The sequence below is a fragment of the Eumetopias jubatus genome, unplaced genomic scaffold, assembly GCF_037043125.1.
Source record: "Eumetopias jubatus isolate StellerSeaLion01/CBP00866 unplaced genomic scaffold, mEumJub1_p1.0 scaffold_11, whole genome shotgun sequence".
Lineage (NCBI taxonomy): Eukaryota > Metazoa > Chordata > Mammalia > Carnivora > Otariidae > Eumetopias > Eumetopias jubatus.
The window spans coordinates 46,584,244-46,608,402 of record NW_028274817.1 but is presented as its reverse complement, the minus strand read 5'-3'; the positions used below and the strand labels follow the sequence as shown (position 1 = coordinate 46,608,402).

The 24,159-nt window shown below is 44.7% G+C and overlaps 1 protein-coding gene and 1 pseudogene across 1 annotated transcript; both read left to right on the top strand.

Annotated features, from left to right (window-relative positions):
* Positions 1-1,039: 1,039 nt before the first annotated feature.
* SRPX2 (sushi repeat containing protein X-linked 2) lies at positions 1,040-23,676 on the top strand. Its single transcript, XM_028101447.1, has 10 exons — positions 1,040-1,121; positions 4,974-5,054; positions 15,690-15,881; positions 17,960-18,136; positions 18,433-18,559; positions 18,707-18,828; positions 19,907-20,086; positions 20,436-20,569; positions 22,077-22,198; positions 23,496-23,676. Exons 1-10 carry the CDS (start codon positions 1,040-1,042, stop codon positions 23,674-23,676), a joined length of 1,398 nt encoding a protein of 465 aa, XP_027957248.1.
* LOC114207483 (small ribosomal subunit protein eS1 pseudogene) lies at positions 6,468-7,334 on the top strand (annotated as a pseudogene).
* Positions 23,677-24,159: the final 483 nt, after the last annotated feature.

Here is a 24,159-nt window from a genome sequence, read left to right as displayed (position 1 = left end):
TTAATACTGTCTTGTACGAAGTATTTGCTTACTGGGAACCACAAAACTCTCATCGCATTAGAGTGAGGACAGGACAGGAAGTGAGAGGGCAACTGAAGCTTGCTTACCCTCTCCTCACGTACCTCAATAGGTTCTTCCCAACCTCGCTGACTTCCTGCTGGCTCAGCAGAATAATACCAGAAGGTTAGGCTGGACTCGAAAGCCAGAAGCCACTACCAAACCACTAAGTCTCAAAACCCAAAGGCAAAAAAAGAGCCAGGCCATAGTTAAGGCCTGAGAGACTAGAGAAAGGAAACGTCTAGTCCTGTCTAATACAAAGTTGAGTATAATAACATCTAATATATATTTATTGCTTCCCTATGTGCCAGGCAATAATCTCTTCTGTAAGATAGATACTATTATTATTCCCATTTTATAGGTGAGGAAACTGAGGCTCAGAGAAGTTAAGGAAGTTGTCCAAGACCCCATAGCTAATAAGGACAGAATTGGATGCATATACAGATCTGTCTAACTCCAGAGTTCAAGAGCTCTTAGTCCAGACACACTAATGCTTTCCCAGATTAGAGGTTAGGAAATACTAGTTAAATGGATGAAACTATCAACTGACAGCTTTTAGATCACAGGATTCTCTCTTGGCTCTATATGACTTTATGTTGGACCTCTCCTGATCTTGACTCTTCCATGTCCCTCTCTATAACTTGGACAGTGGAACATTTGCATCTGATCCCACCAGGGTTAATTGAGAATTGATTGTTTTATGTCATCTTCCTCCTGGGAGGAAAAGAAATCAGAAATAACAAATAGAGTCTTGTTACTCTTATAAAGCAGAAGATCCTTACAAAGGGGACAATATAACAAGCATTCAGTAATTTAAAAATTTCTCTTCTTCCTCACAGATCCTGCATTTCTGCTTCTTCTCACTTTTGGAAGCTCACTGATGGCTGATTTCTGAAAGATATTTTCCTTTTCCCTGGTACTTCTGGCCGCATATCTCTATTCTTATCTCCCTAACCTCCCCTCATCCCGACTCCTTTCAAGGATGGCCGGTCAACTAACCCAAAGAGGAGCTCTATCTCTCCTGCTCTTCCTCACCCCAGCAGTGACACCAACATGGTATGCAGGTAAGTTTTAGGACCTGTTGCTCATTATTTCCAAGGAAGGCAGGGCCTAGACTAAGTCTTGGAGAAGGGAGAGTTAGACTGCAACAAGAGACACTTAAATTAAATAAAGAAGAACTATTTGCAACAACAAAGATGGTTAATCACTGCAACTGGCTACTAAAGGAGGCTTTTGAGGCAAACCAGAGACATTTGAAAACAGGCTGCATCAGCACAAGCACGAGAGGGTTGGACAACATGGTTTTGAGGCCACTATCTCACCTGCTTCTGCACTCAGCTTCCTCTCTCTCTCCCTCCTTTCCCCCCACCCTTTCTCTCAGTCTCTCCCTCCCTCTCTCTCCCCTAGACCTTACTTATAGGACAAGATTTTTATAGTCCTTCTCTGCCAAAGATGTTAATGACAATACAGGTCACATTCTCTTAAACAGGAACTCCCCAGTCTCTTCTGGCTTATTCCTTACTTCAGAAGGGATGGAGATTTCTGGATTCCTGAATGTGTCATCCTTTGCCCCTAGACACATAAGGAGCTGAAGAGAATAGACTCAGTGAGGAGAGGGAAAGGGGGAGGGAGAGAAATGAAGGAAGGTTAATGAGGTGGCAGACGGAGGTTTTTGTTGGGGCCCAACTGGCATTCCAAGTGCTAAGAATATTCTGTGGCCAGCAGTGTCTGCGTTCATGGGGGCTGGGAGGAGTAGGGGAAGGAGTCAGACCCAACCAATAGAGTTAGGAAAATATCCAGAGATGAGTAAATAACAAACTGCTTCCATCACAGCCACAGTCATTGCAGCTAAAATTTTCCACTTGCCCTTAGCTCCTGGTGGAGGCCTTTGGCAGTAGCTCTGTTTGTCTGGGACAGCTGCATCAAGCTTTCAACCAAATATGCAAACTTCTCCCCCTCTTTGGCTTAGCTTGGCTTTGTAGGGGGTGAGGCACAAGGGCTGACATTGAGATGAAGAAATTCAAGTCAAGCCCTTGGCGAGGTCTCTGAGAGCCCTACAAACCTATTCATTCTGCCTTCTGTTCTTAGGAGGCTACATGATGAGAGAAATTCAGAAATGTCTTGATAATCCTCCCCTACATCTCTAGATCGGCTGTCTGAGCCTGCTCTACTCATTGCTTCATTCATTCATTCAACAGCTATTTATTGACCACTCTCTGTGCATCCAACATTGTTTATTCATGGCCATAGCTTTGTCCTCAAATAGGAATGACACAAGGGAAGCAGCCACATGTGGATTCAGGGCTAATCGGAGAAAAGATCCAGGAATCATCAGCAGGTGTTGGAAAGGGTTAAGAAAAGTAATAAAGTGAACAGTGGGTTATAAAGTGGGGATTGGCATATCTGTGCAGTTCGGGAAGTCAGACTGTATTTGTGATCGTAAGCCAAGCATTAGTGTGGATCTTAAAATAGTTTCCAACTATTAGTTACACTTCCAACCATACCTTTGGGAAGGGCAGTGCTTAGAGGATCTGATGGTACAATTGAATTTGGAGGGACCACACAGTAATCTCTGACGGCTACAAGGGAACTGAGGAATGCTGCCCAAACCTCTCTTCCCAGGTGCTGAAAAGGGGTAAGCAGATAGAACAATGTGGGGAGCATGCCCCTCTATTTTCTTATCTCTCATCTCAGTATCTTAACATCCGCAACATAAAATACCCCAAGACAGGCAAAGAGAGGGAAATGGAAAGGCTTAAAGTGGTAAGGTGACCTAAGCCCATTCCCATCCGATGCAAACTTGGCCCTGGTCCAGCTACCTCTGCACCCTGCTGTAGACTGTAATTATCTGACTGAGTCTTCCCTTCAGCTTTCCCACATCTCCTGTAATTCTGGAATGCTAGAAGTTGCTTTGTGGCCTTTGAGCCTACACACAGAGGAAAAAAGCTGGATCGCAAGAAAGATTTTGCTTTTTTTTTTTCCTCTGCTGGATACTGTCCAAAGCTTTCTCTTACTGCCCTCTTGAGCAGAGTATCCGAGTCTGGTATCAGGGGATCAAACCACCCTGGGCTGGGCTGGAAGGCCCACTCTGCTCCTTCCTTGCTGGGAGAACTTGGGCTATTCTCTTAACTTCTCTGAGCCTGTGTCTTCATCTGTATATCAGAGAGCAGTAGGAGTGTCTACCTCCCTGAAATGCTAGGGTGACATGGTACGATAACATATGTAATGGGCTGAACACAGAGTACAAGTACGTGCTGAGTGCTGTTAGCAGTGGTGTTGCTGCTGCTATCAAGCCATAGGCTTTTTGACACTCCTGTTTGCTCTTCTGGTAAACAGAGGCTTCCTCCCTGTGGGGCATTCCTTCGCAAGCAAACTCTGGAACAAGAGCGCTGGGGCGAATCCTTTAGGGAATCACACACACATCTGGTCTCCTGTTTACAGAAGCTGTAAGGCTCTGAGGCTAATACTAAACTGAAACAGCTGACAAGAATCCCATGCCCCCACAAAGAACCCTCCCATGTGGGAAGAGAGAGAGCAAGGGACAGGAGGCCTAAGGAGAAATGAAGGAAAGCCAAGAAAGGAACTGGACTGGGAAAACAGAAAATAATAATAATAATAATAAAGGGAAAGAAAAAAATGAACTCTTTCCTCTGGAATGAGGGCAAACCAATGAAGACATGATTTCATAAGGCAAACTTTCAGTTTGATTCATTCCCTTGTTCATCAGGTTGGAATGGTTTCCCAACACCCCCCACCCCCCAGTCTGGGCTTGTGGGGAATGGAGGAGCTTCATCATCTGGCCCTCTGCTCCACGCGTTAGTGCAGGGGGCCCTGTGCCTCCTCCCGGAGAGGAGGCAGACCAGCTTGTGGTCTGAGTGTTTACACACGCCAAAGGGCTCCTGCACTAAAGCCCAGCCCTGTCCTGAAAGCACACCCTCTCCTGGAAATGAGGAATTGTTTTCTGACTCCGGCATGGCTGGCTGCTCGATTCCTGTGCATGCATAAGGGCTCAGATAGGCTGGAAAGAGAGCCTCCGGAAACTTCACTCCGGAAAGGACTAAGTTCTATTCCAATTAGTTTGCATTCATGACTGATTTCCTGCCGTCTAGTGGAACACACTGTTTAGTCTCCCAGACAGCCACGGGCCTTCCTCTACCAGGGACTGGGCCACTTAACAGAATGGGGGCTGGATTGGGATTTTTCTCCTAGCTCAGCCGCTCCCTGCTAAAGCTTCTGCTGATTAGAGGAACAGGAAATTTCCCCAAAGGACTCTGCCTTCTTTTTCTTCCAAACCAGGACAAACTGCTCGAGACATGAAACTATGCTCATTCCCTCTTGCTTTTTGAACCCTTCCTCTGCTTTGGCATGCCACCCCTAGCAATGGCAACCAAATGGCAAAAGGGTGGTGCCGTGTGTGCTAGTGGGAGGTTGAGGAGTTGTTTCTCTCTGAGGACCATGAGCAGGCCTGTCACTAGTGGGAAGACTCTTACTCGACTAATTTTTTCCTCCTACCTGGGACAACAGTCCATCCTCAGAGCTTGGTCATCAGTATCTCACCAAGACTTTGTGTGCTGCATCAAGGAAAAGGGTCAGTTATAGCCCCCATTGGTGGGATGGATGGGTAGTCAAGAAGTTCATCTTTTTTCTTTTGAATGGAAGCTTCTTGCGCTACAAGTAAGTCACTCCCACCCCCACAATGCTGAGCTCACCTTCTACGCACCTGGGATGTTGAGATTTATGTACAATAGTTCTGCTGCCTTACAAGGCAAAAATTTTCCCACTAAATATCCACCTTGCTCCCTCCTACAAGGAGTGCCATGTCCTCAGGAAGGGACCAAGTTGGATAGGGGGAAAGTTTGGGAAGTTCTTGAGTGAGAAATTAGTATGTCATCTTGGTATTATCTTTTTTGTTGTAGGTTCGGGCTACTACCCAGATGAAAGCTACAATGAAGTATATGCTGAAGAGGTCCCACGGGCTCCTGCCCTAGACTACCGAGGTAAACCTCCCTGTTTCTCAGGCTCAGAAAAGGGTCTTTTCTGGCTTAAGGCCTAGACCCTCCCTGAAGTATCCTCATCCAGCTTGGCTCATATGTACCAACACTTTTGCTCAGGGAATCAGGGGCTGTGATTGCCAATCATGAACTTGATTACTGACTTGCTGTGTGACCTTACCTCTTTAGCACTAAGGCTACCCATCTATTATTAATCATTAAATATTGACTGAGTACCTGCTGTATGCCTAATCCTGTGCAGGGTAAGCCTGTGGATGATACAAAAGCTAAGGTAAGGTTTTGTCCTCCTCAAGGAGCTTACGTTCTGCTGGGGGCAGAGTGGGAGTGGGGGATGTGTGACAAGGCAATAAAATTAGCACACGTAGGGCAAGTGTGAAACTATGTGGTAGCAGTAAATGCAATAGGAGTTAAGAAAAAGAAGTCGGGGAAAGGATCATGAAAGACGATGTTTAGATTAGGCCTTGAATGATGGGTGGATTTTGAGAACTGGAGAAAGGAGGGGCGGGCATTCAGCAAAGCAGCTGGCCACAGATATAGAGGTAAGAACAAAGCAGTTAGAGGAAGGAGCTAAGAAGAAACCAGCCTGACTGGAGGAGATGAGATGTGGAGGAAGTAAGAGCAAATAAAGTTGAATATAAAGAGTGAGACAAAAATTAGGAAAGGCTCCATGATCTAGGGACCTCTCTTGGTCAGGCAGGAGAACTATCTGTGAAGAATACTGAATAGGGAGGGACTCCTACATTAGAAAGCAAGTTAGACCAGGTGATATCTAGTATCTCTTCCATTTCTAAGATTCTTTGTTTCTATGCTTTGCGAGCCATGCAGAAGAGTTCAGCTGTTGTGTTAGGAGTTATAAGGAGCCATCATCATATGTCTTTGCACAGGGGGTGGCATGACAATGATAATTCCAGAATATCAAACTTGTTGTTGTCTACAGAAGTAGGGGTTCAGGAAAAGTAGAGCCTGGGTCAGGGAGACTCTTCATTACATGAATTAGTAATGGTAATGTTGGTCAGAGATGACTGAGGGTAGTGGCTAAGAAATGGAGAGGAAGGAAGAACCCCAGAGATGTTTCAAAGAAAGAGATGACAAGATTTGGTCCAGATGTGATGTACCAAGAGGCTAAGAAAAAACAGATATCTGAAAGCACCCAGTCTGAATACCTGGGAGAACTGAGAAAGACAAAGTTAGAAACGAAAATTCGTTTGGGGAAGGGGCCCTACAGGCAGTGGGAAGTAGGAAGGTGGAGCTTAGATGGATGAGCTGTCTGAGAGACCAGAGGGCCAAAAGTCAGAGCCTTAGAGGACATCTACAGATGTGAGTAGGAGAAGAGAAGCCAACAAGGGAAAAAGAGATAGAAGTCAGCCATGTAGCCCTTTTGGCTCCCTGAGCAGCACCATGGCGGTCAGCAAGAACAAGCGCCTTATGAAAGGCGGCAAAAAGGGAGCCAAGAAGAAAGTGGTTGATCCATTTTCTAAGAAAGATTGGTATGATGTGAAAGCACCAGCTATGTTCAATATAAGAAGTATTGGAAAAACATTAGTCACAAGAACTCAAGGAACCAAAATCGCATCTGATGGCCTCAAGGGTCGGGTTTTTGAAGTGAACCTTGCTGATTTGCATTTGATGCAAATCAGAATGATGAAGTTGCATTTAGAAAATTCAAGCTAATTACTGAAGATGTTCAGGGCAAAAACTGCCTGACTAATTTCCATGGCATGGATCTTACCCGTGACAAAATGTGCTCCATGGCCAAAAAATGGCAGACCATGATTGAAGTTCATGTTGATGTCAAGACTACCGATGGTTATTTGCTTCGTCTATTTTGTGTTGGTTTTACTAAAAAACGCAATAATCAGATTCGGAAGACCTCTTATGCTCAGCACCAACAGGTCCGTCAAATTCGGAAAAAGATGATGGAAATCATGACCCAAGAGGTGTAAACAAATGACTTGAAAGAAGTGGTCAATAAATTGATTCCAGACAGCATCGGAAAAGATATAGAAAAGGCTTGTCAGTCTATTTATCCACTTCATGATGTCTTCGTTAGAAAAGTAAAAATGCTGAAGAAGCCCAAGTTTGAATTGGGAAAGCTCATGGAGCTTCATGGTGAAGGTAGTAGTTCTGGAAAAGCTACTGGGGATGAGACCGGTGCTAAAGTTGAACGAGCTGATGGATATGAGCCACCAGTCCAAGAATCTGTTTAAAAGTCAGACATTTAATGGTGACAAATAAAAAAATCATATTTGTGATGTTTAAAAAAAAAAAGAAGTCAGCCATGTAGAAGGAGATTTGGGTAGTAGTTATAGTATCACAGAAACCACGTGAGAAGAGAGTTTTAAGGAAGGGGAAAGAATGAGATATCTACTGTGTCAAATATTGCAGAGAAAAACTGAGGGTATTTCAAACATTATATTTGGCAAGAAGAAGGTAAATGGTGACTTTTGAGAAAATGGTTTCAATCGAGAAATGATCAGAGCTTTGGGTTTCTCTGTGGTCCTTTCTAGCTTACCTACCTTCTACCCACCTTCTTCTTGTTGCCAAATGGTCCACACCCACTGCCTCTTTGCCTTAGCTCCCACTAACTCCTGAACTCCCTAAGGTCTGTTTTCCACTCGCCCACAAATCCCCATGCTGAAACAACATTCTTTGAAGATCACAATTCTCTCCCAATGCCTAAATCATATGGCCCCTTCTGGAACTTCAATCTCTCTAGTCTCTCAGCAGCAATGAGCAAATCCCTCTCTTTTTACCACCCCCCACATACTTGGGCTCCATGGCATTTCACTATTCTGGTCATAGCTCAAGCCAAGAAAGGAGATGGGCTCTCTAGTGGTGACAAGAGACAATGAGGCATGGATGTGAACTTTATACAACCCTGACATGTCTCCTGAGCTCCCAGATAAGATCTCCAACTGCTCCTGGAAACTTCCATTTGGAGATATCTAAAACTAAATTCTTTCATCTTCCCTGAAAAAGGCTCAACCAGCTGACCTTCCTGCTTTTGATAATAATACCATCATTCTCCAAAAAAATGACTCAATGACATTTTTGTTTGTTTCAAGTTTTTATTTAAATTCCAGTAGTTGGGGCACCTGGGTGGCTCAGTCAGTTAAGCCTCCAACTCTTGATTTCGGCTCAGGTCATGAGATTAAGCCCCACATTGGGCTCCGCACTGGGCATGGAGCCTGCTTAAGATTCTCTCTCCCTCTCCCTCTGCCCCTCCCCACCTGCTCATGCTATCTTTCTCTCTCTCTCTCTCTCTCTCTCTAAAATAAAGTAAAATAAAATAAAATAAAATAAAATAAAAAATTCCAGTTAGTTAACATATGATGTATTATTAGATCCAGGAGTAGAATTCAGTGATTCATCACTTACATACAACACCCAGTGCTCATCACAACAAGTGCCCTTCTTTTTTTTTCTTTTAAAGGTGTATTAATTTATTATTTTAGAGAGAGAGAGAGCACAAGTGGGAAGGACAAAGGGAGAGGGAGAGAGAATCTCAAGCAGACTCCAAACTGAGCACAGAGCCGGACAAGGGGCGAGATCCCTCAACCCTGAGATGATGACCTGAGCTGAAATCAAGAGTCAGGCACTTAACTAACTATGCCACCCAGGCGCCCCACAGCAAGTGCCCTTCTTACTACCCATCACCCATTTAACCCATTCCCCGCCCACCTCCTCTCTGGCAATTCTCAGTCTATTCTCTATAGTTAAGAATCTGTTTCTTGGTTTCCCTCTCTCTTTTTTTCTCCCATGATTGTTTGTTTCATTTCTTAAATTCCACATATGAGTGAAATCATGTGGTATCTGTCTGTCTCTGACTGAATTATTTCCCTTAGCATAATACACTCTAGTTCCATCCACGTCATTGCAAATGACATGATTTCATTCTTTTTTGATGGCTGATGAATATTCCATTGTGTGTGTGTGTGTGTGTGTGTGTGTGTGTGTGTGTATGCCACAACTTCTTTATCCATTTGTCAGTCGATGGACATTTGGACTCTTTCCATAATTAATGCAGCTATAAACATCAGGATGCATGTGTCCTTTTGAATCACTATATTTGTATCCCTTGGGTAAATACCTCGTAGTATATTTTTAACTTTTTGAGGAACCTCCATGCTATTTTCCAGAGTGGCTGCGCCAGTTTGCATTCCTACCAACAGTGTAAGAGGGTTCCCCTTTCTCCATCAATGGCATTTTTAATAGCCCCTTTTCCTCATCACCTCTCACTAGTCATTCACCAAGAACTATCATTTCTTTATTACTCCATGGGATTAAAACTTTTATTACCTCACACATGGATAACGACAATTGCCTCCTAACTGGATTCTCTGACTCATGTTTTTCCCTTCCTGAAACCTAGTGGCCCACTGTGACCATTTCTTTTTTCTTTTTTCTTAATCCACTTAGCTTGTGGTACCCACTGGGACCATTTCTAACAGAATTTGGTCTCAGTCTAGCTGTCCAGGCTGAGAATTCATTACCGCTTCTCTCCACATGAAATCTATGCTTCAGCCAGATGAGTAGAACTCTACTCTGGTCCCTCCTGGCTTTAGCCCACACTGAGCTTTCCCTCATCCATTTCCTCATTCCCTTCCATTCATTTATTCAATAAATATTTACTGAGTACCTACTATGTACTTCCTTTAAAATAAATATTTATTGTGTGGACCACTCATCTGGCATTCATCATGTACTGTCCCTTTGGTTTACTTTTTTGTTACCCTCAACAAAATAGTTACCTGTTAACAGAAGGAGCCATGTATGATACCCCTGCAGAGCTATGCAAAAAGTCGTGCTCAAGAAATGTTTACTGGCTGGTTGGCATCTGGGAACAGAAGCCAGATTGTAGGAAACTGTGAATGGGAGAAGTAGAAGGGAAAAGGCAACAGACGGGAGGTCTGGCAGCCCTATGATTAATATTAACCTGTGTCATTGGTTCTTTTTAAATGTTATAAAGCTCCTTAGAAAAATGTAAGTGACGTGGTGGCCTTTGGCCTTGGGGTCAAGTGTCTCATGGCTCTTTTTGGAACTTAGTCTCAGGACATAAAACTGAGTAAGGTTATCACTGTTGAGTGGGGATGGGGTGGCTGGGAAATACAACCTGAGAGCCCAGCCTCCCTTGTAAGGTCTTTGTGTTTTCACAATAGTTCTGCAATTGTAGTGCTTGAGACTCTCTGTTAAAAAAAAAAAAAGTCTGATAGGAATTTGAGAAACAAGGCAGAGGATCATAGGGGAAGGGAGGGAAAAATGAAACAAGATGAAACCAGAGAGGGAGACAAACCATAAGAGACTCTTAATCTCAGGAAACAAACTGAGGGTTGCTGGAGTGGAGGAGGGTGGGAGGGATGGGGTCACTGGGTGATGGACGTTGGGGAGGGTATGTGCTATGGTGAGCGCTGTGAATTGTGTAAGAATGACGAATCACGGACCTGTACCCCTGAAACAAATAATATATTATATGTTAATAAAAAAAGAGAGAGGAAAAAAAAAAAGTCTGGTAGCAGCGTGTTGTTGCTTGAAGCAAAATGAGCTGGTGGCTCAAACCCAGACACTGATTTCAGAAATATCATTCCCAGGGCTAGATATATTTTACACATGCAATTTCATGTGATTCTCAGAACAGCCCTATGACACTGGTTCAGTATCCCCATTTTACAGATCAGGAAACTTAGCTCAGGGAAGGTAAATTCAGAAAGTTGCAGAGCTCAGAGGTGGCAGAGCAGGAATTTAGACCCAGTTCAGTCTGTTGGACTCTAAAGCCATGCTCCTCCCATCTCTTTCATCAAAAAGGTAACCCATCATTTAAAAAAAATTAAAAAAAGAAAAAGTTAACTAGTAAAAGCCAGATCATGATTTTTAGAGCAAGCTGACCATGTAGTTTGGTGCCATTTTGGCTGATCTTGAACTTTCTCTCATTCCCTTATCCTGACTCCTGAAGTGGAGTCAGAAACCGTTGTCTGAGGTATGCCTCCAGTACTCTGGGGGCACCGCTTTTCCAGCATATTGCTTCAACCCTAGGCAAGCTGGTAACTCTGCCTGGGTTATCTGAAGATAATCACAGATGAGGCCCTTTCACCTCTGTTGTCAGCACTTTGTTCTCTTCTAATCCCCAAAAAGAGATAGGTGGACAGCTGCACAGAGAAGAGGACATGGGTCTGAATTTCAAGTCCCAGCCCCTCCACCTTCCAGCAATATCACCCTGGACAAACACATATTGTGTGCCAGTTGTTGTGCTGTGTATTTTATAAATGTTATTTCATTTAAATAAATTGCATGCTTGCTACGTAGTGGTATGGAAAGGTCTCTAAAACACATTGTTAAGTTTATTTTTAAAAACATTGGTGGGAACGGTAGCATAATATACTACTCTATGTGTTAAAAGAAAGGGGGTAGGGGTGCCTGGGTGGCTCAGTCGGTTAAGCGTCTGCCTTCGACTCAGGTCATGACCTCAGGGTCCTGGGTTTGAGCCCTGCGTTGGGCTCCCTGCTCAGTGGGGAGTCTGCTTCTCCCTCTCCTTCTGACACTCCCCCCACTCGTTCTCTCTCTCTCAAATAAATAAGTAAAATCTTTTTTTAAAAAAAGAAGGGGGGTGGTAAAAAGAATCTAGAGCAAGATCTGCTTTATATGCATAAAGAAAAAATTAACAGTGGTTCTTTACGGGGGGAGCTAAGTGGGGGTAGACATGGGAGCAGGGGGTGGGAGGGAGACTCTTGACCGTGTAACTTTTTATACTTTTTGTGTTTCAAATCATGTGGCTATATTACCTATTCAAAAAATGTAAATTTATACTTCCAAATAGCAGCCTAACGCGCTGCAGCGGTAGATAGTGTGATTAGAAAAAGGTAAGGGTTTTTTTTTTTTAAGATTTTTATTTATTTATCAGAGAGAGAGAGACAGAGGCAGGCAGAGGGAGAAGCGGGCTCCTTGCTCAGCAAGGAGCCCGATGCAGGACTCGATCCCAGGACCCTGGGATCATGACCTGAGCCGAAGGCAGACGCTTAACCGACTGAGCCACCCAGGCATCCCAAGATAAGGGGTTTTAGAGCCAGACAAAGCTTGGGTTCAAATCCCAGCTCTGCCCCTTAGTTGCTGAAGGACTCCGGACAAGTTACTTCCCCATCTGCAATACAGAGATAAACACCTACCTATCTCACAGGGCTGTTGGGAACTGTATGAAATGATGGATGTGAAAATAAAAATATATACATATAAAGCACTGTGCCCAGCTCATGGTGGCTACTCAATAAATGGCTAACATACTTCCTACCAGACATTTTTGCCATGGAATTTTTAGCCACATCCTTAGTTTCAGTTTCCCAACAGCATTCTTTGGGTACAGTTGTTCAACCAATTGTAAATCTCCACAACTGTACTGTCACCTCTCCTGTACATATGTCTTCATCTCATCCACATCAATGGCCTGAAAGGCATTGTCACGCGCCTCACTTCCATATAGTGTACCCACCATTTACCTTGCTCTACCAGTCTGGTGACCCCACCCAAAAAAGGAAATGAGGTCAGTCCGGAATTACTTGCTTTTCAAGGCACCTGGAGATAACCACTTCTCTTTCTAACTGCTCAGAAGCCTGTGTTTAAATATTCTAGAACCTGCTGCTCTCAGCGCTGTCAGCCTCACCAGGCTGTGGTTCCCAGAGGTTGCCTTCCTCCTTCCAGGGATCTAATGTCCAACATCGTGACCATAGTTAATAATACTGTGTTGTGTACTTGAAATTTGCAAAGAGACTACATTTTCTGGGTGGTCCCTACAAAAAAAGAAAAAATGGTAACTATGTGAAATTATGGATGCGTTCATCAACTTGATTGCAGTAATCATTTCACAATGTATGTGTACATTAAAACAGCACATCGTACGTCTTAAATATATATGATTTTATTTGTCGATTGTACCCTTAATAAAGCTGGGGCGAAAACAAAATTGGAAGAGTGTTTTCGCTCGTTTCCAGCCTTCCAATGTGTTTTCTTTATGCTAAGATTCCTCTGGGCCAGCAAATTTGAACTTATTTGCAATAACGAGGCCCTCTCTTACCATCTCAGCGTTTATCCTGAACTTTATATCTCCCTTTCCTACGCTTGCTTGTTCCATTCATTCCAATCTGATGTGTATTTTCCTTGGCAGAATATAGGCGAGGAAGAGAATGGGAGCGATTGCTGGGGTCCCCGCCTCCCATGTAGAGTCGTTGAGTGGTGACATTATCATCAACAGCTCTGCAACTGTAGTGCTTAAGAGACTTTCTGTAATTTGGAGATGGTGTCCCCAGATGGCAGTCGTGTATCGCAGGCACAGGCTCAAAACTAACACTGGAAGCCACAAGCATGTTGTTGCTTAGAAGATAGTTTTCTCACTATCATCTGTCTTCATTCGCCAGCTGCCCTCAAGCAGAGGTTCCTAGCCTCTCTCTGTTCCTTTAGCTCCTGATGTGCTTTTTTGTTTGTTTGTTTGTTTAAAGCCGCTCCTTTTTTGTCTCTTGGGATTTGGGAATTAAATGAGCTCTTCTGGGGCTTTAAGCCTTCCCAACCCCAGGCTAAAAGATCTGTGTCATCCTATGTATGCATCCCTGGGCATGCCTGCTTCTATGTGCTCCTTTAAAATCTGAACCTACTGGGGGCAACTGGGTGGCTCGGTCGTTAAGTGTCTGCCTTCGGCTCAGGTCATGATCCCAGGGTTCTGGGATTGAGCCCCACATCGGGCTCCCTGCTCTGTGGGAAGCCTGCTTCTCCCTCTCCCTCTCCCGCTCCCACTGCTTGTGCTCTCTTTCTCTGGCAAAATAAATAAAATCTTAAAAAAAAATCTGAACCCACTGAAGAGTCGTTTATTTTGCATAGCCAATGAGGCATCTTTCTAATGTCTTTATAATTTAAGGGCTTTATTATCTTTTGTGCTCAGTACTGAACTGGGATCTTTCATCCTTAAGCAGCCTTCTTTGGTATCACATTCCCTTCCTCTCTCTAGCTTATATATTTGTGTTAAATTTTTTTTTAGTCATTTTAAATTTACCTACTGTAAAATTCATTCTTTTTGGCATATAGTTCTATGAGTTGCGACAAATGCATATAGTCAGGTAACCACCACCACAGTTCCATCACCTCGAAAGCTTGCCCAGGGCTGCCCCTTTGAAGTTATCCCCGACCTTTTCTCCTGATCTCTGGCAACTCCTGATCAGTCCCTGTATTTTTGCCTAATCCAAAATGTCATATAAATGGACTCCTACAGTACGTGGACTTTTCAATCTGGCTTCTTTCACTTCACAAACCACGATGGAGATTCATTCATCCTGTTGCGTGCATCAGCGCTTCCTTCTTTTGTATGGATAAACCAGTTAGTTTAACCATTCAGCCACAGGACATTTGAGTTGTTTCCAGCTTTTGTTAATTACGAATTGAGATATTTTAAACATTTCTGTACAGTGTTTTGTATGAACACAGGTTTTTTTTTAAAGATTTTATTTATTTATTTGAGAGAGAACGAGAGTGAGAGAGCACGAGCTGGGGGAGCAGCAGAGGGAGAGGGAGAAGCAGATTCCCCACTGAGCAGGGAGCCCGATGCGGGGCTTGATCCCAGGACCCTCCCACACCCTGGGATCATGACCTGAGCTTAAGGCAGACGCTTAACCGACTGAGCCCCCCAGGCGCCCCCACAGGTTTTCATTTCACTTGGGTAAATACATAAAGTGGAATTGTAGGGGCTCACTGCAAGTGTGCATTCACCTTTATAAGAAACTACCAAAACATTTTCCAAAGTGGTGGTATCAGTTTGTATTTGCCCTTGCAGTGTATGAGAGTTCCAGTTTCTCTCCATCCTCACCAACATTTGATGTATTTTTTTTAAATTTAGACATCCTAATGGGTGTATAATGGTGTCTTGTGGTAGTTTTAGTTTTCATTTCTCTACGGACTAATGATGCTGAACATCTTTTCATGTACTTATTTGCTTATCAGTATATCCTCTTCAGTGACATGTCTGTTCATGTCTTTTGCCCATGTTCTAACTGGATTGTTTGCTTTTTTACTGTTAAGTTTTGAGAGCTTTTATATTCTAGCTACTAGTCCTTTGTCAGATATGTGGTTTGCAAAGATTTTCTCCCAGTTTGTGACTTTTCCTGTCTATTACAGTGCTTTTCACAGAACGAAAGTTTTTAGTTCTGACAAGGTTAAATTTTGTGGTGTTTTTCTTCTATGAATTGAGTTTTGGGTGTCATGTCTATAAGATGTCTTTGCCTAGTTCTAGATACCAGAGATTTTCTCCTATTTTTTTCTCAAAGTTTTATAATTTTATTTTTTACATTGAAGTCCACGATCCATTTTGAGTTAACTTTTGTATAAGTTATAAGACTTAGGCTGAAGTTTTGTTTTGTTTTTTTGTTTGCCTAAGGAAGTTCAATTACTCCAGCACCGTTTGTCCAAAAGGCTAGCTTTCCTCCATTGAATTGCTTTTGCACCTTTGTCAAAAATCATTTTGACAGACAGACTTGTGTGGATCTATTTCTGGGCTCTCTATTCTGTTCCATTGATCTATGTGTCTGTCTTTTCACCAATACCACGCTGTCTTGATGACTGGACTTCTAGCTTACTTTTCTTCTATTGCTACAGTCCCCCGATGGTGTTATACATTAAATATCCAGGATGGAGAAGCCACATGCTACTCTCCGAGGGGAGGAAATTATCACAGCAGCCTGGGTACTCGTTGTGAGCTCTCCTGTGACCGGGGCTTTCGACTGATCGGACGAAGGTCGGTGCAATGCCTGCCAAGCCGCCGTTGGTCTGGAACTGCCTACTGCAGGCGTAAGTGGTGTGTGTGAATATACTGACATGTGTATATGGGAGAGGCCAGCCAGCCAGTCAGCCACTTGCGGGTATATGCTTGGAGGTGTCACTATGCCCTCTGTCAAGTGTAAATTGAGAATTTTCCACAGGTGCCCTGCAGGCCCTTTCCCCATCCTAACATTCTAGTTCATTTTCTCTCCCTGTGGTTATTGCCCAAGCAATATGGGCATTTAAGCAACAACCAGCCCTTCTGACTCAGAGGGTCCAGGAGTACATATAAAGTTTGGGCCTGGGGCCTAATGTGAACCTGGGCCTTTCTCTGGAGCTCTCAAGGATGTGTGTGGTCTCAGACTCTTTCCCACTGATGGTAAACTGCTGTACTTCCTGCCCCAAGGCCTTAGATGGTCTTGGCAGCGAAAGTATGAGACATCTGCTGTTCTTCATTTTCTTCTGAAAGTCAAGAAGAATCCCTAAGGCTAGAATGTGGAAATACTAATACACACATTCTAAATCATGTCTCCCTCAGCTCCCAAATCCCTACCTCTTATTCAAGCTCTACAGCCTACCCACGTTTACCAGTTAAGCTTTGTCTATCCATATAGCCGTCACTCAATGCCATTTGTAGAACCGCCACATGTGGGGGACTCTGTATTGGTCTCGTCAGGAGCTCACTCAGTTCCTTAATTACTCCCAGGCTGCTTATCAACTAATGGGGTAGAAACACAAATGTGTGCACATGAATGCAGTGTAAGTGGATGCATGGCAGTGAGCATTTAGAGAGAAATGGCATTGGTCAGAGAAGATGCTGTGGAGGAAAGGGGAAGCTTGATAGCCGAAAAAAAGGAAGCCACCACACGCCTCTAGGCACTTATAAGTACTTTGGTTTAGGACTTAGACCCCATCATTTCCAAAATGAACTTGAATTGGGCTTACAAAATTAAAATGTCTATAAATGAACATAAAATCACTTAAAAGAATGGAGGCACACATATTTCCACGTGCTTGGAATGAGTTAATTACTTTGTTTGAACACGGATCTGGCTTTGTCCTTCCTCTTTAGAGAGAAAAGCACAAACACCTTGGACCATTTTCACTGTCATATTATACTAAGAAAATCATCTGAAAAGACAAACCTTTTTCCTTAGCCTTGATTTCAAGGAAGTCATTTTTCTATAGGTCTTTAAGTAGAGGATATTAGAAAACATAAAAGGCACTCATCTTCAATTCTGGTTTGGCCAAGAAGCCAAACGAACATAGCTTATCTAGAATTCTTTATTCAAAGCGCCAATAATCGAACATACACAAGGCTAGAACTTAGATAACCTAAAGTATAACCTGCCCACTTCTCTCAAGTCTCAGGTATCTCAAACTGGACTTTGGCACGCTCACAGTCAGGCTCACAATCAATTTATGGAAGCAGTCTCCACTTCCAGCACATGTGGTGTCTAAAGCCCATAGATTCCTCTTTAATCAAATACCACCGAGTCTGGCCCTCCAGGCACTGGTCTGACTTGTATTCTCACACAGATATAAGACGAGCCTGCTTCCACATGGAAGTGAGCCTCAGCTGAGGGGTACTGTGGTAACCCCAAAATTATACTCAAGGCGGGGCTTTGCATTTGCTAAAGAGCATCTAGGATTTGAGGAACAAGATCTGAAACAGCTGCTGAGGCCCTAAGTGAGTCCAGAGGTTTATATGCATTGTTTCTTTTAATCTGTACAACAATCCTATGGAATATCCACATTTTACTGATGAAAACACTGAGACACAGAGAGAGATGAGGTAATTTGCTCAGGTCACAGGGCTAGGAAGAGGTGGAGCTGGGATCCAAACTTGGGTGTGATTCTGAAGTCCATGCACTTGGACAAGTAATTCACTTCTTGAAGACGGCCCCCGGCCTCCAAGAGCATTGCTGTGTTTTATAATGTGAAAATAAAAAGGCAATTGGGCACAAGAATGTAAGGACAGTTTGGGGTAGGGTTTTCTGTATTTTCTGCTGGCTCTGATATGGTTCTCCTTGTGCTAGATGCCCAGGCATCACCTCCAGATAGTCCCACAGGCCACTGAGCTTGCCACTCACTTGGTTCTCTCTTAGAGATGCGATGCCACGCGCTGCCATTCATCACTAGTGGTACTTACACCTGCACAAACGGTGTGCTCCTTGACTCCCGCTGTGACTACAGTTGTGCCAGTGGCTACCACTTGGAAGGTGACCGCAGCCGAATCTGCATGGAAGATGGGCGATGGAGTGGAGGCGAGCCCGTATGTGTAGGTAAATGGTGGTCACTCCCATGTGTCCTGCTGCAAAGAGCCACCCTGGCATTATAGCCACAGAGGATGGGGAATTCTCACCACAGAAGGCATTCCTGCTTGCTATGAGGGTGGCACCCTGGGCACAAGCTCCACAAGCTCCACAGAGTGATCGCTTCCCCAGGAGCTGGGCTTCCTGAGCGTCTTGAGCCGAGGGAGCATCTCCTACCTACCCAGTAGTGTGGTATTGCTTCTATGGGTTCCCTCTAGGGAAGGTGGGGGGCCCATGAGTCAGCACTTGATTTCTGACCTTGGCAGACATAGATCCCCCCAAGATCCGTTGTCCCCACTCCCGTGAGAAGATTGCAGAGCCGGAGAAACTGACCGCTCGAGTATATTGGGACCCGCCCTTGGTGAAAGACTCTGCCGATGGGACTATCACCAGGTGAGTAATGGATTCCCCCTACACCTCCCAGCAGTTTCTCAGGCCACCCACACCGCACTGCACAGGCTGATGCCACAGTGATGTACCCCAGACCCCAGTTCGAAGAAGTCTCTTTCCTCAGTGGCTCTCTTACCCTGTCCCATGCAGGGTGACACTTCGGGGCCCTGAGCCTGGCTCTCACTTTCCCGAAGGAGAGCATGTGATTCGTTACACTGCCTACGATCGAGCCTATAACCGAGCCAGCTGCAAGTTCATTGTGAAAGTACAAGGTCAGAAAGAAGTCTTCCATCTCTACATTGTTCATTATTCCTGCTTTACCCTGACCCTCTACATGCCCACCACAACCCTGAAACAGATGCCCCTTTTATATTGGGAGAGGGGAAAAAACAAGTTCACTTACACAGAGTCATTCAGGGAGCTGCATTACATGTGTATACACACTTCAGAAACCCTGACTCCCCAACAAGACTTTCTCATTCTAAATCTCGATAAAATTCATGAAGATACTCTGTATTTGTTCCTTTTCTTAGTCTTCTAATTATCAAATCTAATCAGCCTTCATTCTCGGTCTTTGACCTCTGCTGAAATTGGTGGTGTTGGCTGCCTGACTCTTCCTCTTTGGGTTGTGTTGTATTGTTGTGATTTGGTTTTTTCATTATAAAAATAATTCATGCTCATCGTTGAACATTTTGGAAATAAATATACAAAGGGGAAAAAAATCTGTTACCCCATCATCCAGAGGCAATTATTGTTAATCTTTTGGTATTTTCCTTCCAGTCTTTTATCTACATACTTTTAAAAAATATATAGTTGAGATCATACTGAACACCCAATCTTAGATCCCCCTTTTTCACTTTCATTACAACACAAGTAGTTTTCTCATGCTTTTTAAAATTTCTTCAAAAGTCATTTTCAATGACAACATAATATCCTACTTCTAAGAACATATTTTGACTTGCTTAACACTTCTACCACTGATGGATATTTAAGTCTTCTCCAATTTATTTTTGATATTAAAATTAATTGTGTAAGGTGGTCATCTTTGTGCAGGGTGTCCACCGAGTCTGAAAACAAACTTTTTTTTTTTACAGATTGATAGTCTTTTTTTATGATAATGTGTATACTCACCTGCACCTCCAGATTTTGTGAACACCGTTGTGTGCATTTCAGATTTAATTCCTTAGGAGGAAAATTCTGGCTCCACCCTTGGCCACTGAAAACACAGAGAAGCCATTCATTCTGATCATCCTGGGTCTCCTGGTCTAGAAAACACAGCCTGGGCACCCTCTTAACTTTTTGTCCCTAAAAGAGATACCATAGCCCCTAACTTGATCTCCTCCCTGACAGTGAGACGCTGCCCACCGCTAAAACCGCCACAGCATGGCTACCTCACCTGCACCTCGGCAGGGGACAACTATGGTGCCACCTGTGAATACCACTGTGATGGAGGTTATGAACGCCAAGGAACCCCCTCCCGGGTCTGCCAGTCCAGCCGTCAGTGGTCAGGATCACCACCCATCTGTGCCCGTGAGTGAAACCAGGGGCTGGGGAGAGTGGACGTACCAATCAGGGCTACTTTGGAGGATCTCTCCTGATATACGGCACAGTGGTCCCCTAGCACTGTGTATGATGTGGAAATAGGGGTTTCTGATATGTGTTTATTTTTAAGGGCTAATGTCCCCCCCCAATAGGGGACTCCTCCCCCAATCAGAAGGGTTCAAAATCTCCAAGTGTTCTTTCAGCATTTCCCCCCAAGGAAAGGCAGAAACAACCAAAAAGGGTTAACCTGAAAGACTGCAACTCCTCAAGGTGTTGTTACCTGTGCTGGGATGAAGGCTAAGGCCATACTCTGACTGACCGTATGCTCTTGCCCTAGCCATGAAGATTAATGTCAATGTCAACTCTGCCGCTGGCCTTCTGGATCAGTTCTATGAGAAACAGCGACTCCTCATCATCTCAGCTCCTGATCCCTCCAACCGATATTATAAAATGCAGATCTCTATGCTGCAGGTGAGACCCACCCCCTAAGTAGGGCTTAGCTCCTTTACTTACCCCCTAAGCCCACCCCATTACTCCCTTACCTCTTTCAAAGCAAACAGTTGTTCTTTCTGCAGCACAAACCCTAGTTCCTCAAACTTTTTGTGGGCAACATGTGATCATTTTTACTGTGGACAGATTTAGCACATTTTAAAAACTGCTATGTTTTTACTGAGCCCAGGAAGTCTGACTCCAAGATCTGTGCTCTTAACCACGATAGTAGCAGAAATGAAGGAAAAATTAGGGAATTGCATGACAATTTTTAACATACTAAGAGTTACCTAGCCAGAACCATTTGTGGGGGAGGGAGAGGTAGATAAGACACAATAGATATACCCATTGGGTCTTATAAAAAGATTCTTGAAGAGAATTCAGGGGGTACTGACAGGACTAAGAGAAATGGCTCTGAGGAGCCACAAGGGGCTAGATACCCAGGTAAGAGAAGATGCTCTTTAGGGGGATTTCTAAAGGTTAAATCTTAGAAGTTGGTAAGTCACTATTCAGAGGCCCATGATGGCAGCAGCTCTATCAAAGGGATGAACCTGGGTGTCCATACCAAAAAGGACCTCATTCCTCCAGCAATTTCCCACCCCACCCCAAAAAGGGCAGACAAAGACAAAACCTCAGCTTGAACAGAAAGCAAGAACAAGAACAGGAAGCAGCCAGTAAGGACAGTGATTCTGAGGGTCAGGACTAGAGGAATAGCCCAAAGATTAAATAAGGGGTTGGGTGCCCCAGAGTGTTCACTCTTGCTTTAAATCTTGCTCCAGGTAACTGGCTAAGAAGCAACCCTGCAAGACAAAGAGCCAGGATAGGGTTACAGGGTATCCTGCCCAGGGTGAGGAAGGCAACAAAAGGTAACGAAAAGAGCACTGGCCCTACTTTGGAGAAATCCTGGAGATTGAGGGAAGGCCCTGGCCATGTAGCCGAGTGGTAAGGAGATACACTTGAGCAGGCAGTATCAGCCCTCAGTTTGAATCCTGGCTCAGCATCTTACTGTCATGCCAACTCGAGCAAGTTACTTTGTCCCCTACAGAAGAGGAATGAAACCACCTACCTTGTTAGGGGGGTTGTAAAGATTCACTTATTCCTATAAAGCATTAGGTATGTGTGTTCAATAAACACTAGCCATTATAATAACGTCACCATAGCCATCTGTTAAGGACCCGTGTAGGTTAAAGCCAATGCAATACTAAACAAGGAGAGATTATGTTCCTGCAATCTATCAATTACATTTAGCTTTTCTACACTGCATGGTGTGATAGGTTTGGTACATTTCACTGGGATCAAAGAAATACCGTTAGGGCAAATGCTTCAAGAACAACAGAGGAAAGAGGTTGTTGAACCCCATGGTAGGATGGTTGGGGGAGAAGTCCCTCCTTTCCTACACTGCCTCAGCATGGCCCCGGGAAGAATCAGCTAAGTAGCCTTGGGTTTGAGTCTAAGAACCTGTTCCATCAAACCTTCTCTTCTCTCCCAGCAATGCACCTGTGGACTGGACCTGCGCCACGTGACCATCATTGAACTGGTGGGGCAGCCACCTCAGGAGGTGGGGCGCATCCGGGAGCAACAGCTATCAGCCAACATCATCGAGGAGCTCAGGTCCAGGCTGGAGGCCACAGGGAAGGGGGGAAAGCAATGCTGGGCAGAACACTGGCAACAGGAAGGTTGGGGGAGAATCAGCAGACACTACCGTCTTGAGGCATGCCTCATGTTCGAACTCTCTGGATGCATTAGGTAAAACCAGAGAGTGGTAGAATATCAAAATCAAATGGGCAGGGGGAAGAGTGTAAAAGACAGATGACCAGGCTCCACCCCAAACTACCTCTGGACTGTGCTTTTATTATTTTTTTGAATATTTTATTTATTTGACAGAGAGATAGTGAGAGAGCGAGCACAAGCAGGTTGAGTGGGAGAGGGAGAAGCAGGCTCCCCGCTGTGCAGGGAGCCCAACATGGGGCTTGATCCCAGGACCCTGGGATCATGACGTGAGCCGAAGGTAGACACTTAACAACTGAGCCACCCAGGCGCCCCAGGACTGTGCTTTTATAAGGCACCTCAGGTGACTCAGACCCAAACGTGACTCAGAGAAGCCTCTGATTCTGTTGCCTCATGGCCTCATCTCTTTGTCTTCAGTCTCCAAAGGAGCAAAAGGCATCTTTTAGGCACTAAAAATCTGAATCACACTCCTCTGGACCCTGGACAAAGAGAAGATTATAGGGGACAGGTTGTAGAAGTGGACTTTTCTCATTATCTATCCATTATCACCCCTCCGACGCCTGCACATACACTCACTGCCAATAGAGCTATCATTGCTCTCTTCTATAAACGATACCTGCCTCTAGGGCTCAGTCTCAGTGGGGACAGAAAGATTCAGTCCCAGGTAGGGGAGAGCCTGGGAAACATGCAGAGGAAGGAGACTGCAAACTTGCATCTCCAGATAGAAGATTTGACCAGGTAATATTAATCAACGTCAGGGCTGCCATGTAGAGTTGTGCAGGTTATGCCCAGCCCAACTCCAGAAAACACTAGTCGCATCATAGTACGTACAACTGGTGCTCCCTGGAGTTATTCTGTGCAGCCCGCCTTGCTATATGTGATAGCCCTGCTTAAGGGGGCCTATGAGGGAAGCCTAGCCTGGTATCAACACAGTTGCTCCTTCTGGGGTAAGGAAGGGACAGCTTAGCAGAGTCAGACGCAAAAGGACGGCAAGACTAGGGTCTGAGCAGAGAAAAAACAAAGGGGCTCGAGATAGGTAGGAGAGGGGGTGGGGACAAGAGATCAGGTAGGGAAGGAATTAGTCCATGAGTAGAGCCATGAAATGTGAGAGTGTAGTAGAGCCTGGTGGGATGAAGTCCAGACAAGGTCTCACTCACACTTCATGGGCTTCTCTCTCTAGGCAATTTCAGCGTCTCACTCCCTCCTACTTCAACATGGTGTTGATTGACAAGCAGGGAATTGACCGAGAACGCTACATGGAACCTGTCACCCCCGAGGAAATCTTCACATTCATTGATGACTACCTACTGAGCAACCAGGAGCTGATCCAGCGCCGGGAGCAAAGGGACATGTGCGAGTGAACGTGAGCCAGGGCATGGATGGAGGTCAAGGGAAAAGCTCCCCTAGTCAGCTGAAGCTGGGGCCTGAGAAAGGGAGGAAATGATTCCCCATGGCTCTAGCAACAGGACTCTGAGGTGGGTGAGATTCACCAATCCTGGGACATTCCCAGGCCCCTTTGTAGGGCTGTGTAATAGTCTCCCTAAGCAAGTTTCTGCTTTAAGTAGCACTCGAGGAGCATACGAAGCTAGGCAGGGACTGGGGGCAGGTCCCGGAAAATGGGCTGTGGGGTGAAAGTCTTCTTTTCACAACCTGGGCCTCTGCGCTGCTCTCCAAAATCTTCCAGATAAGTAAATTCTCGATTCATTCACTAACCAGCTGTGGTTTCAATGGTTCCTCTACCCTGAGGTGACAGCAGAGGGCAGCACCGTCACAACAGACAACCAGGACAAGTAAGTAAGTGTAGCTGGATTTTCCCCTACAGAGGAGCTCTATCATTGGAGGCT